The sequence below is a fragment of the Neophocaena asiaeorientalis genome, unplaced genomic scaffold (assembly GCF_003031525.2).
Source record: "Neophocaena asiaeorientalis asiaeorientalis breed wild unplaced genomic scaffold, Neophocaena_asiaeorientalis_V1.1 scaffold100, whole genome shotgun sequence".
Classification (NCBI taxonomy): Eukaryota; Metazoa; Chordata; class Mammalia; order Artiodactyla; family Phocoenidae; genus Neophocaena; species Neophocaena asiaeorientalis.
In genome coordinates this window covers 2676177-2688292 of record NW_020173955.1, presented here as the reverse complement: position 1 = coordinate 2688292, position 12116 = coordinate 2676177, and the positions used below count along the sequence as shown (strand labels likewise).

Sequence of the window (12116 nt, the reverse complement as noted above, 5' to 3'; positions counted from 1 at the left end):
ATAGACTGTTATTTTGAAGAGGAAACATAAGTCATACTGTCAAGATGTTTTTCTTATATCTCCTTTGGGGACATACCTCTCTTTTCTTCAAAATAGTTCATTGTTTTCGCTGATATTTTTGTCCCATTTCTTTGGCCCCTCTTAGATAGTTCATATTTCTGACTTACTGACATAATCTTGGATAGAGTGCTAAATATGTTCTTTTTAACAAAAGAATAAACTACAAAGTAGAGTAAACACTATTTTTACTAATTATTTATGTTCGTTTATTTTAATCTTTAACAGTGTATATGCTGTCTACATTCTCTCAGTTTTAGGTGGTTTTTAGTCAAGCCTTGATTACATATGAGTGAACTATGCTGTTTCGGGCATTATCAGGGGCACTCTTTTCCTTCAGTCCACCCAGTCCTGTTTACCCTTGCCTTGGCCAGAGAACAGATGTGGGCAAAATATGAAGGATGTTAAAGGTTTAAACTCATAATTTAATATATTTTTCTCTTTTTCCCAATACTTTTTCATTCTCTTTCCTTTTTAAAAAAATTGAGATATGACATATAACATATCAGTTTCAGATGTACAACATAATGATTTGTTATTTTTATATATTGCAAAATGATCATATTTATCTTTTTGTTTCCCGAAAGGGCTTTTAAATGCTGATGTGATTTTTTTCAAGATGAATAATTTGGTGTTCCTGGGTTAGATAACAAGGCAGAACTGGGAATTCCTTCTGATTATAGATGGAAAGAACCCCAGGGTTAAGCAGGTATTTTGGTTCTACTGGCTGTGATCTGGGAGAAGGAGTCTCAGTCAAGGAGGTCCACACATTAGTCAATAGAACAACAAAAGCAAATGTCACCTCCCACTTCTGGTGATTGGGACAAGTAACTATATATACTGTTGAATCCTCCCTCCCTCCCCCTGCCGCCACACACACACAGAAAGAGAGAGCGACTAAAAGGCCATCTTGCTTCAGAATAAGAACTCAGTCTCTTTATAATATGTCTCTGCATAGTAACTTTGGGTTATCGTACTATCAACACTCAGCTTTCCTTTGAGTCTGTTAAAGTTAACTTAATCATAGATCATAGACTAACTTTCACATGTGGGTACTTAGTGACTATAAATAATGGTGTTTATGTTATTATATATGAATGTGAGTCAGGATTGTGAAATGGTTAAGTGCTTGGACTCTGAAGCCAGACAGACCTGGGTTTAAAACTGGCTCTGCCACTTATTACCTGTGTGGTCTTAAACAAGTTACTCATCTTTCCTTATCTGTAAAATGCGATAAAATTCTCCTCACCAATGTGAAATAATACATGTAAAGCACTTAGTGTTATGCCTGGCATTTTTATATCTTTGATAAATGTTAGCCATTGTTAGTTATCATTGCTATTAATATTATTATCATTAGTGTAATATCAGTATCCGCTTACATTTGCTAATGTCTTCAGATTTATCACACTTTTCCCATAATCTCTCCTACTCCTGCCTTCCAGGCTGACTTCTTTTTAATTGAGACATTTCATTTTTTAGGTGTTTCATTTTCCCCCAGGGTTCAGAGATGATCCTTGTATCCCCTTCAATCTCTTCTATTCCCTCCACTACTTCCAAAGCCTGCTGAATGAATGGTGACAAAGTAAGAAATTCTCTTTCTTTGCCATTTAGGACCTGACTACCTGTTCTGTCTTTTGCAAAGGGCTGAACTTTTAATCCTAGTTTCTAGAACTGTGGGCAATATTAAGCAAATGAGGCCTTACTTTCTTTTCCTCCATAAATTGGATCAGAAGTATATCAAAACCCATAAAATCCATTGCATTATCTGACGAAGTCTTCCTGCTGAATATAGCTAAAAAGATGTGATTTTGGGTCAGATGGACAAAGTCTGTCACTTCTACAGTTGTTCGAAGTACCTTACCTTTGGCTTGGTCTCTACTTAGTTACAGGGTCGTTCTAAGGATCAGATGAGGTAGGTCATGCATGTGAAAGGGCTTTCTAAACTGTAAAACACCATGTTAATATGACGGATGATTATTGTGTATGAACAAAGGCCCCAGCAACCTATGTGATGCCAGAATTCAACCCTAGACACTAAAGATGCAATCTCCTCTCTTTCTGCCACCTCCAGAAGTTTTCAGTACGCTATTTGAGCTAGAGAGGCTAGTGACTAACTTCATGCAGTGACCACAAATCCTTTCTTCTTCCCTCATCCCCATATTCTCTTACAGAATGTTACACCAGATTCTGAGTCAGTCTTCAGAGCTGGACTTTGGAATACAGTGTGGCAAGGAAGGTACTTAATAGGATCTAGGAGTGAGGATTAGGAAAGGTTTCTTTTGTGCCATTTTCCAACCCCCTTCCTGGCAGCCCCTATTGATTAAATGACATTTCAAAGTCGAGTTCAGTAAGGATGAGGCCAGATATGGCTTCTGCCAAACTGGGCTGGCAGATCTGAGCAGTCAGCAGATAGCTTGCGTGTGTGTGTGTGTGTGTGTGTGTGTGTGTGTGTGTGTGTGTGTGTGTGTGTTTCTTGTTTCTGGATTATTAGAAATTCTTTTCTGTACGATATGAACAGCAAACCTAGACTCGTGTGAGATCATCATCATCATCATCATAACCGCACTTAGGGGATGCCTGATAGCACAGTACACTCCAAGCACTGGGGATTATTATGAACTGAATTGTGTCCCCCACAAATTCAAATGTTAAAATGAAGGTTCCAACGTCCAGTGCCTCAGAGTGTTACTGTATTTGGAGTTAGTTGGAAATCCGACAAAATTAATCCCCATTCTCCACAACATTGCCCAAAAAAAAAAAAAAAATTCATCCAAAACTTCTTCTCCCTAAATCAGCGTTTTCTGAATTCAAAAGTCCTCTTATCCGTAGTCATTTCAGCCTTTGCCCTCCTTACATAAAGAAGGGCCAAGGGAAATGCTGCTTTATAACTATGCCTATTTCTGCTTAATTGTACTATCATGAATGACTTATAATAAACCACATTGAGAAAGCTGGGAATAGATAGATGGTGCTATTGGCAGAGCAATGACATTGGCCTCTAATTAGACGTCCTCTAGTTGTCTTCTTCCCCTGCCAAGGATTTTGTCATTCATTGCCACACTCTTGTCTTTTTACTGGACATATTAAGGTGTTTCCCCCATTTTAATCTCTATGTTATCAAGAACCCCTTAGAAAGCAAGTGCCATTGCATACTTTGTTCCTGCCTAACTAATGGTATTGCCTAAATGAGCTACTCTGGATAAGGTGGGGTTTTTTGTTTGTTTTTGTTTTTTAATCTTCTCTATTCCTTTCATGTAAATATATTTTAGTTTGTTTGTCAAAGTTGTTTGCAAATGAGTTTGCTCTGGAATGTACCTCATCAGGAATGATGAAGGGCCCCAATGTGAACTTCAAACTAAAATTAGCAACACTCTTTCTCATGTGCTAAAGAGTTTTGTCATTTGGTTTCTCTAAAATTTAAGTGAAATTTCTCCTTCCTTCAGCGTGATTTGCCTTTTCAGCTGTCTAGCAGTTGTTGCTCTGATTCTTTGTCCATTGTCACGTGGAAACTAGTTTTACTTAGCCACAATTCTGTATTATTTCCTAAAGATCAAACCACAGCACCTAAAACTAGTTTTTTACCCAAATATTTTTCAGCCACAGTTTTTCAAAATACAGAAAATCTTAACAGCTGAATATTAAATCCAGCTGAAAATGAAAAGTTGTAAAATGAAGTAGAGCACAATATTTTGTAGAAATCAGCCAATGATCTAATTGTATTGAGCTTTTAGTGTTTACATAACTTGGCTCCATTTTATTTTCCTTTTTGGGTATTTCTAAAATACTAAATGTGTAAGTCTTGATGCTTATGTAAATCAGTACAAAATCGGGTATTTCTAATTAGTTCCCATTCTACTCTGTTAAATCTACACTAATCAGGTTTGAAAGTGTCCATATTGAGGGTCAGATGTAGGTGTTAGTGGGCAATGGATTGAATCAAAGAGCTGGGAATTCTGGGCTTCATGTAAGTGGGGCTAGTCTCTGGGTTTCTTTTGGTTTGAGTGGTAAAATGAAGATTGATGTGGTACCTTTACCTTTCACTATACACTGAAGAGGAGCAGATATGTGTCAGCCTGCTTTGAAATCTTTGGAGGAAGAAGAATAGTGATTGTCTTGATTTAGCAATACAGAATTTGGCCAATGAAAGAACCACTCATTCTTGCAAGGTCAAAACTATTTTCTCCCTTTCAGAAACAAGTCAGGTTGCCTGGGCCAAAATACATTTTCCTTTTGACCACACATTGGCAGGATAGGCATGTCCAGTTTTCTTCTAGGTCACAGCTCTAAATTTTTTCCAGCTAAGAAATATTTAACCAAAAGAATCTCAGGGTCCTGTTCTTGGCCTATTCCCACTTTCTCTCTTCTTAGAAATTCAAACAACTTTGAGTGGACAGTGTTCTTGGGATCTCATTGCCTTGTTGGGTCACAGGCCCTGAGCCTGCAGATGAAAATGAAAGCACCCCAGCAGAAGGATGTGTGTGTGTTTGTGTGTGTGTAAATTCAGCCTTTGGATTTCATTGAGATTGTCTTGCTAATGCCCCTTTATAAGGTTCACTAGGTTTTCCTGGTGCCTAGTGACCCGGGTGATCAGGTGATTAGAAAGGCACGGAGAGTATGGATCTGGGATCTGACTAGCTTAAGATACTTCATCTATGGATCTGTGCATCTGATATGGGTTATGTGATAAGGAGAAGGATTTGCCTTTGGTATTTTCCTACTTTTATGTTTTATGCCCTACCTATTCATCCCATTTCCCCCAGTCCCTCTTAATAGTAGGTACCCTATGATTTAGGGCAGGCTACTTGGGTTCATCCTTTCTGGAGGAAAATAAATCTCTTGAGTTAAGTTGTAGAAAGCTGTTAATGACTTTTTTGTATTACCTCTCCTGGGAGTATTTCTGTTTTAAAGACATTATCTAGGCTGAGAACAGTAGTCCTGGTTACTAAAGGAAGGGAAATATTTGGGATAAGAAGAACTTTCTGGCTTAAATTGCTACCATATGGGTATGATTTTCAAAAGTAGTTATGTGAAGTCACAGTTAAAGTTCCTCTAATTTCCTTTTCTATAACACTTTTTGCAGAGCTGCTGTGGTCATACTAACCAGTTTAAATTTCACTTCCTTTTCCCATCTTGTAGAAATACTTAAAAGATGGACCAAAAAGGAGGAGGAAGTCAAGCAGCAGAGACCCAGATAATAGGTTTCTGAATAATGAAGATCTGATGTTACTTTATTTAAAAATTTTGCCACTTTATATAAAACCTGTGTGCGCCACTTGGAAAGTTGAAGTTCGGTGCCTTAGATTTGTTTAGCAGTAATTTATATCTGTGGTAGATCTGAAACTCCCTGGATACCTAATGTCTGTTTTCTCCCTTGAGTTTCTAGTTAGCTGATTAAAAATTCACGTTTTCTCATAAAGTTTATCTTTTAATGTAATAAGAATTTGTGAGAGTGGGGACTTTTTAATTTTTTTTAAGCACTTTAAACTCCTATTGTCAGGTTGTCCTCACAAAAGTGTTTTGAAATGCCTGAATGACATCACCAGAAAACTCAGTAATTGTTATCCAGTGATGGTTAATGCTTTTATACTACACTGGTAATACTCTCTCTTCTTCTAGGAGATTGCAGGAATATGGATAAATACTTCCTCTAGAAGCTGCTCCAGCTCTGAAAGTACCATGTCTTAGTCCCACATATGGTCTTAGCACATTATGGACATCTGTTGAGTTTTGGGGTGAATCATTTTAATTTAGTTGCTTGGTCATTAAGTTTCAGTCGTAGCTTCCAAAAGAGTCTGATTTTAGTATTTTCTGATCTTCAGTAGCATAATTTGCTTCATGATTTACAGTATAATTTTTTTCCCTTTTGGAAAATTGCTTTATCATGCTTTTTACACAGTAGATGTAGGACTTGTCAGCTATTATATTTGAAATGAGGATTTCCTCAGGATTAAAAATGGCCTGAGTAAGGACCATTGGTTGTAATTATGTATTGCTAAAAATGTTCGTTGAAAGATTAAAAAACATTATAAATCACAAGTTTTCTTTTGGAAAGTATTGTTTTAAGCTACAGCATAAGCTATCCATTGCTTTAGATATAGGATATAAGAACAGGTTGTAGAGATGAGGCCATGTGTCTGGTATCAAGACCCTTGATGCAAATTCTTCATGAAATGTCATCTCACACAGTTGTTGTTACTATTATTCTTTTTCTTCTTTTTTAATATCAAACTGCTGTTATAATTTTAATATCAAATGATGATAGAAAAAATTAAATACTGGTTCTGGTTCATACTATCATATTTATCACTTAGAGGGCAGCCTTTCTGCCAACTTAGTCATGACCAAAATTCTTGCTGTGCTCATCTTTGGAGTTTGTATTTGGTGATTATGTACTTTCACAGTCAGAAGAAACTCCTGTTTATACTGAAATAGTGATTGAGGCCAGAAGTAAAGTAGGAAATAAAGAAATGATACCCTTACATAGAAAATACTGGAAATGGCAGAGGAGAAGGAGTTGGGGGTAAGAGAATAAATGTCCTGACCTCTGTCTTCTCTTGTCAGAACCCAACTGTAAGCCAGAGAACAAAGGAATGACAATCTTATAGGACCTGGAACAAGGCAGAGAAAGGTGGAGAATGGCTATGAAAAGACAAGTGGAGAATAATCAGCACAGTTTTCAGGGAACTATAACATTTTAATTTTGGATAAGTGGTCCCTTTTGAAGTAACTTGGAGGATTCTTTGCCACAGAGAAGCTATTTTGAGGTCTCCTGAAAGAGTTAGGGAGCAGTATTGGTATAATTCTGAGAAAGCTGCAGAAAGTATGGGATTGAGTGGCGAACACAGATTTACTCATGAAGCTGTTTTAAACTTTTCTTGTGGGCAATGTTCAAAGCCTTTGGGTATCTTATTTATTATGTAATTTATCTTCAGGACACTATTGCCAATTTTGACCTTTGCCATACATTCTCTTTCTCTCTCCAGAAGAGACAGAGTGGCAGAGCTCCAGCTCAGAGGGTTAATTTAAGTTTAGGAAAGAACAGCCCAAACAGAGGGATAGGCTTCATGGCTAAAAGTTTGTGCTCAGCCAAGAGTCCCTTTGTGTCAATAAATGAAGCCAAAAGAAGAATTGGAATAGCCTTATGAAAGCTGGTCACCTGTATGTGGCCTTCTGAATCAGTATTGGTTCTCAGGATCCTAAGGCATCCTTTCACACTCTCATCCTCCATCCCCCAACTTTAGAATTTTTAAGAGGCCACAACATGTTAGAATTTGCCAAAGTTGTATTCTAATGCTAAATATGACCAGTAATTTGGGGATAAAGCTTTATGGAAACTTTGCATGGGAAATAATACAGAAGATAGGCTATAAGATTTCTATTTTTTCTTATGTTCAGTTTATTCTAAATGGTTCTATTTAGGTATTTATTAAGTCATAGTCCTTTTTAATTTCTATCTTTAGCATTTTGTCACTGTAGTATTGTTTTGCCAAAGAATTGGTCAGGGTATGCTTCTGGACCTAGATAAGGAAGTCATTTAAATGGACAGTACACACAGAGAGGTTATTTAATAGTATGTAGATGGAGAAACCAAACATTTGCTTAATAACAGCCTTCAAATTTTATATAAAATAATTATCAATTATACTCTCTGACCCTGTTGGGAAATGAGTTTAAGCTAAAACATTAAAGATTTAGGTTTGACAAGTAAGAGTTTCCTGAAGAATGTCAGAGTGGTTACCTGGGAAAGGAGTTCCTTAGGAACATGTAAGATGTCCTTCTCTAGAAGTCATTAAAAGCTAGCTAGGTTTTTTTTGTTGTTAGTTTGGAGAGGGTGGCCTCTCAAAGGTCTCTTCTTAGGATTTTATGAATGTTTAGCTTTTGTACTTGGAAAGAATATTTGAATATTTTACCTTTGCTTTCTTTTCTAATTTGGAATAGTTACTTAAACCCTTGAATTTAGTACACTGCCATACTCACTGTGATCACAAAGTACATATTCTTAATAATGATGCACCTGCTTATTCACCTGATAACCATTTTCTGGCTCTATCCCATGATGTATCTGAACTCTGCTAAGAAGCAGGTTCTAACTCTTGACTCAGATATTTAAGTACAGGAATTTAGTCTTATCATTGCTCAGTATGACCAGATCAAGATGGATGACTTTGAGAAAAAAATCAAGTGTTTCAGATTGCTCTTGTACTTTCTGTGTCTGGCTTGAAAAGCATCACCTGCATTTCTAAAGATATTTTCAAGTGTTTTAGATGTATTTTCTGTAGGGCACCCCAGCCAAATGCAAAATTTGAACAAAGCTCCATGTGTTAAGCCCCAGTTTAAAGGCCCCTGAATTTGGCGGTACGTGGGCCTCTCACTGTTGTGGCCTCTCCCATTGTGGAGCACAGGCTCCGGACGCGCAGGCTCAGCGGCCATTGCTCACGGGTCCAGCCGCTCTGCGACATGTGGGATCTTCCCAGACCGGGGCACGAACCCGTGTCCCCTACATCGGCAGGGGGGGTCTCAACCACTGTGCCACCAGGGAAGCCCCTGATAAAATATTTCAATGACATAACTAGATGAAGCTAGGCCTTGATAATATAGTTTTAGGTAAACTGTTTCTTCAAGAGTAATGTATGGTTACATGTGTCTTTCTAAGACTGTTAGTGTGCATTGTTTCCAGGGGAGAGAGTTGAAGGTTGAGAGTGTGTGGAAAATATTTGTTTAACTTTGGACTCTGTTTAGCCTGCTTTTTCTCTCTAGTATTTGATTCCCCTTAAAAGTAAACCAAGCTTCATTAATACTTAGAGGTCCAATCAAAGATAATTTGAATACTGAAACTTATAACAAATGAATGACCTTCAGTCAAAAAAGATCCTGGCTATTTATTAATAAACTATGCTCAGGTTTTCCTATCTCTATGCACATTGTCCTTGATAGGCTCTTCCCATATAAATGGAAATCGAGGTGATTTATTATTGTAACTGACTTTATCTCACTGAGGTGAAACATGGATTACATCGTCTTTTCTGCCAGTTTCCTAAATATATATGTTAGACTCTGGCAATTATTAGTTTCTAGACCATTGTTCCAAAGGCCAAATATTTTTAAATGTTTTAAAGTTGGGCTAAAGAGCTCAATAAAACTGAATGAAGAATAAGAGGCTTTCAAATCTGAGACCTGTTCTTAATTTAGCCAAGTGAAGTACCTAATTTGCCATACATTTGCTCTTATTTCCAAAAGGAGATAACCCTGCCTGTAGCTCAAACACAGGGGCATCTTTCTTTTTTTTAATTGGTTTTTGCTTTCGACTAAATGAAAACCTGGCAGTTTCTAAGCTCACATATGAGACTATACCCCTTTCCTATTTAAATACATGTTTGAGGAAAAAGTTCCTTGTAGCCAGGGAAAGCTGCCTTTCCTCCCTTTGAAAGACTCTCATCTGAGAGGCCCCTTCTTCCCCCTCTGTACTTGTTTCTCCTGGGTGATGTTCAGTGCCATCAGTATAGACACAGCACAGCAGCTCACCAACAGCAAAGGTACTTTTACAAAGTCAGATCCTGAAGGTTCTTCTAGCTGATGACAGAGTGACTCCCTCCCTCTGAAGATGCTTATTGGTCTTCCTTTGCCTGCCACTTTGAATGGGGGTGGGGAATGCCATGTATTTAGAAAGGAAAATATAGAGAAAAGAACATTGATCTGGTGACTGTGCCATCAACAAACAGGGATAATAGGCATGTCATTTAACATGCCTGGGGCCTCAATTTCATAACCTGAAAAACAAGGTAGTTGGGTTATATGGTCTCTAAGAATTCATACTGCTCTAAAATTACATGGTTATTGTTCTTTGGGATCTTGAATATGGTCACTCTTAAAATCCTATACTTTACCCTTGTCTCTCAAGACAGTGTGGACCTAGCATTTGTCCAGTGTTACATGAAATTTCTGTCACCACACTTCAAAGGCCTTTTTCTTTGATTTCTACCTAATTTGGGGTTGATTGATCCTAACAGTTATTGAGAGGAATGTTTTTGAGGGAAATCTTGGGAGAGTTGGCTTGTAGCAAGTGGAAAGGCCTCATAAATGTTTAAGGCTGTTTCAAGATCTGGTTATCTTTCAATTATCTGGTTGATGTTTCCCAAGCAACTTGTTCACAGCTTGTCACAATTTCTAGTATAACCACTAAATCCAAGGTAGCCCAATTCCGAGGCAAACACAGAGCCAATCTAAATCCTCCTTCCATTGTTTTTATTACAGGGTGCTATGGAGACAGCATGGACTTTGGAGTCAGCCAGAGCTGGGAGTTCACAATCTGACTCTGCCTTTTTCTGATTTTGTGATACAGGTTAACCTCCCTGTGTCTCAGAGTCATCATCTATAAAACAGCAATACTTAAGTACTTACCTTAAAAATTATTATGGGATTAATGTGATGACAGACAAGAAGAGCTTCTCATGTGCCTCTTAAAGAGAACACCAGACATTTGTATACCTCTTTAGCATTTATGAAACACCTCATAGAAGTAGTTTCATTTAGGGTGTTGTGTGGATAAAATATCATTTAGGTATTGAGGCCTGAGTCAGGCTTGCTGGGTAGGGGCCCTGGGCTTTGGAGCTAGGTCACACCAGATCCAGAGCCTTGGCTATCTTGAGGGTCTTGTCTAAAATATCCTTTTATATTTTCCAGGAATCTGAATTTCTGTGTTTGGAGTTTGATGAGGTCAAGGTCACCCAAGTCCTGAAGAAGCTCTCGGAGGTAGAAGAAAGTATCAGCACACTGATGCAGCCAGCCTAGCTGAAGATGGAGCTGTTGAAGCAAAGGTGTTCATGATCCCTCCCCAGGGACCTGCTTTTTTAAAATAAAAAAAAAATCTTATTCCCCCAATAGTATTAAATCCTCAAGTTCAAATCTTGCCTGCCTCAGCTTGCTGCGATTTCTTTCTCTCTTCCTTTCATTTACTCTTATAGTTGATCTACTGCAGATGTTCTTATACTTCAGCATACAGAGGCACTCATAAAAGCATTTTTTAAAAAAATGGCCTTAAGGACCTTATCCACAGAGACTTGGATTCCCTAGGACTGGGGTGGGATCAGCTTTAGAAACCCTTGCTATGGTGGCTTATTCCTGGGTAGGATTATAGGAATTTATACATGATAAATCATGTATAAATTTGGTCAAGGCTGACCAAATATGGCCTAAGCTGAGGCCTAGAGGAGCCTGCCTAACCTAGAAGAGGTTTACTGACCTTAGTAAGACATGAGATGCTTCTGGAACTGATTGAGGCATTTGTATTAGTTCTGCTTAAATCTTGGGGGGTCTGGTTTGATCTGAGCTACTGAGAAACTTGGGCTTTTCTGGAACCTAGAACTAAATTGGCCTCATCATAAAGGGTCTCCCTTCACTTATCTCAAGTCAGGATGGTGGGAAGGGAAAATGTCTCTTGAAGTGATGTGAGGTCTTTACCTCAGAAAATTTTACCTAAGTCATCAAATAAAACTTCTTCAAGACAATTTCTTCAAGAAAACTAGCATAAAAACTAGGTCCTGGGAATTCCCTGGTGGCGCAGTGGTTAAGGATCTGCCTGCCAGCGCGGGGGACACGGGTTCAAGCCCTGGTCCGGGAAGATCCCACATGCCGTGGAGCAACTAAGCCCGTGTGCCACAACTACTGAGCCTGCGCTCTAGAGCCCGCGAGTCACAACTACCGAGCCTGTGAGCCACAGCTACTGAAGCCCGCGCCCCTAGAGCCCTTGCTCTGCAACAAAGAGAAGCCACTGCAATGAGAAGCCTGTGCACTGCATCAAAGAATAGTCCCCGCTTGCCGCAACTAGAGAAAGCCCGCGTGCAGCAACGAACACCCAACGTACCCAATAAATAAATAAACAAACAAACTAGGTCCTGAAAGAGAAGTTATACCAAACACCAAGAATATTCTAAGAGGAGGAACTGTCAACTAGTACATTGAGGCTATGGTCCTTGTTGAACAGGTTTTGTCATCTGACACTGATAACATTTAGAAACTTCAGTTGCCTTTGGGATGTAATGTGTCCCCAAAATGTAGTG

At 38.5% G+C, this 12116-nt stretch overlaps 1 protein-coding gene across 1 annotated transcript in view; it reads left to right on the top strand.

The window, feature by feature from the left end:
- The window catches only part of COMMD1 (copper metabolism domain containing 1), a 148289-nt gene extending 137323 nt beyond the window's left edge, over positions 1 to 10966 (top strand). The window contains exon 3 of the mRNA XM_024753027.1: positions 10741 to 10966. Coding sequence (XP_024608795.1) covers positions 10741 to 10848 — 108 coding nt within the window. The 3' untranslated portion in view covers positions 10849 to 10966. The remainder of the gene's footprint in view (positions 1 to 10740) is intronic.
- The last annotated feature ends 1150 nt before the right edge of the window (positions 10967 to 12116 follow it).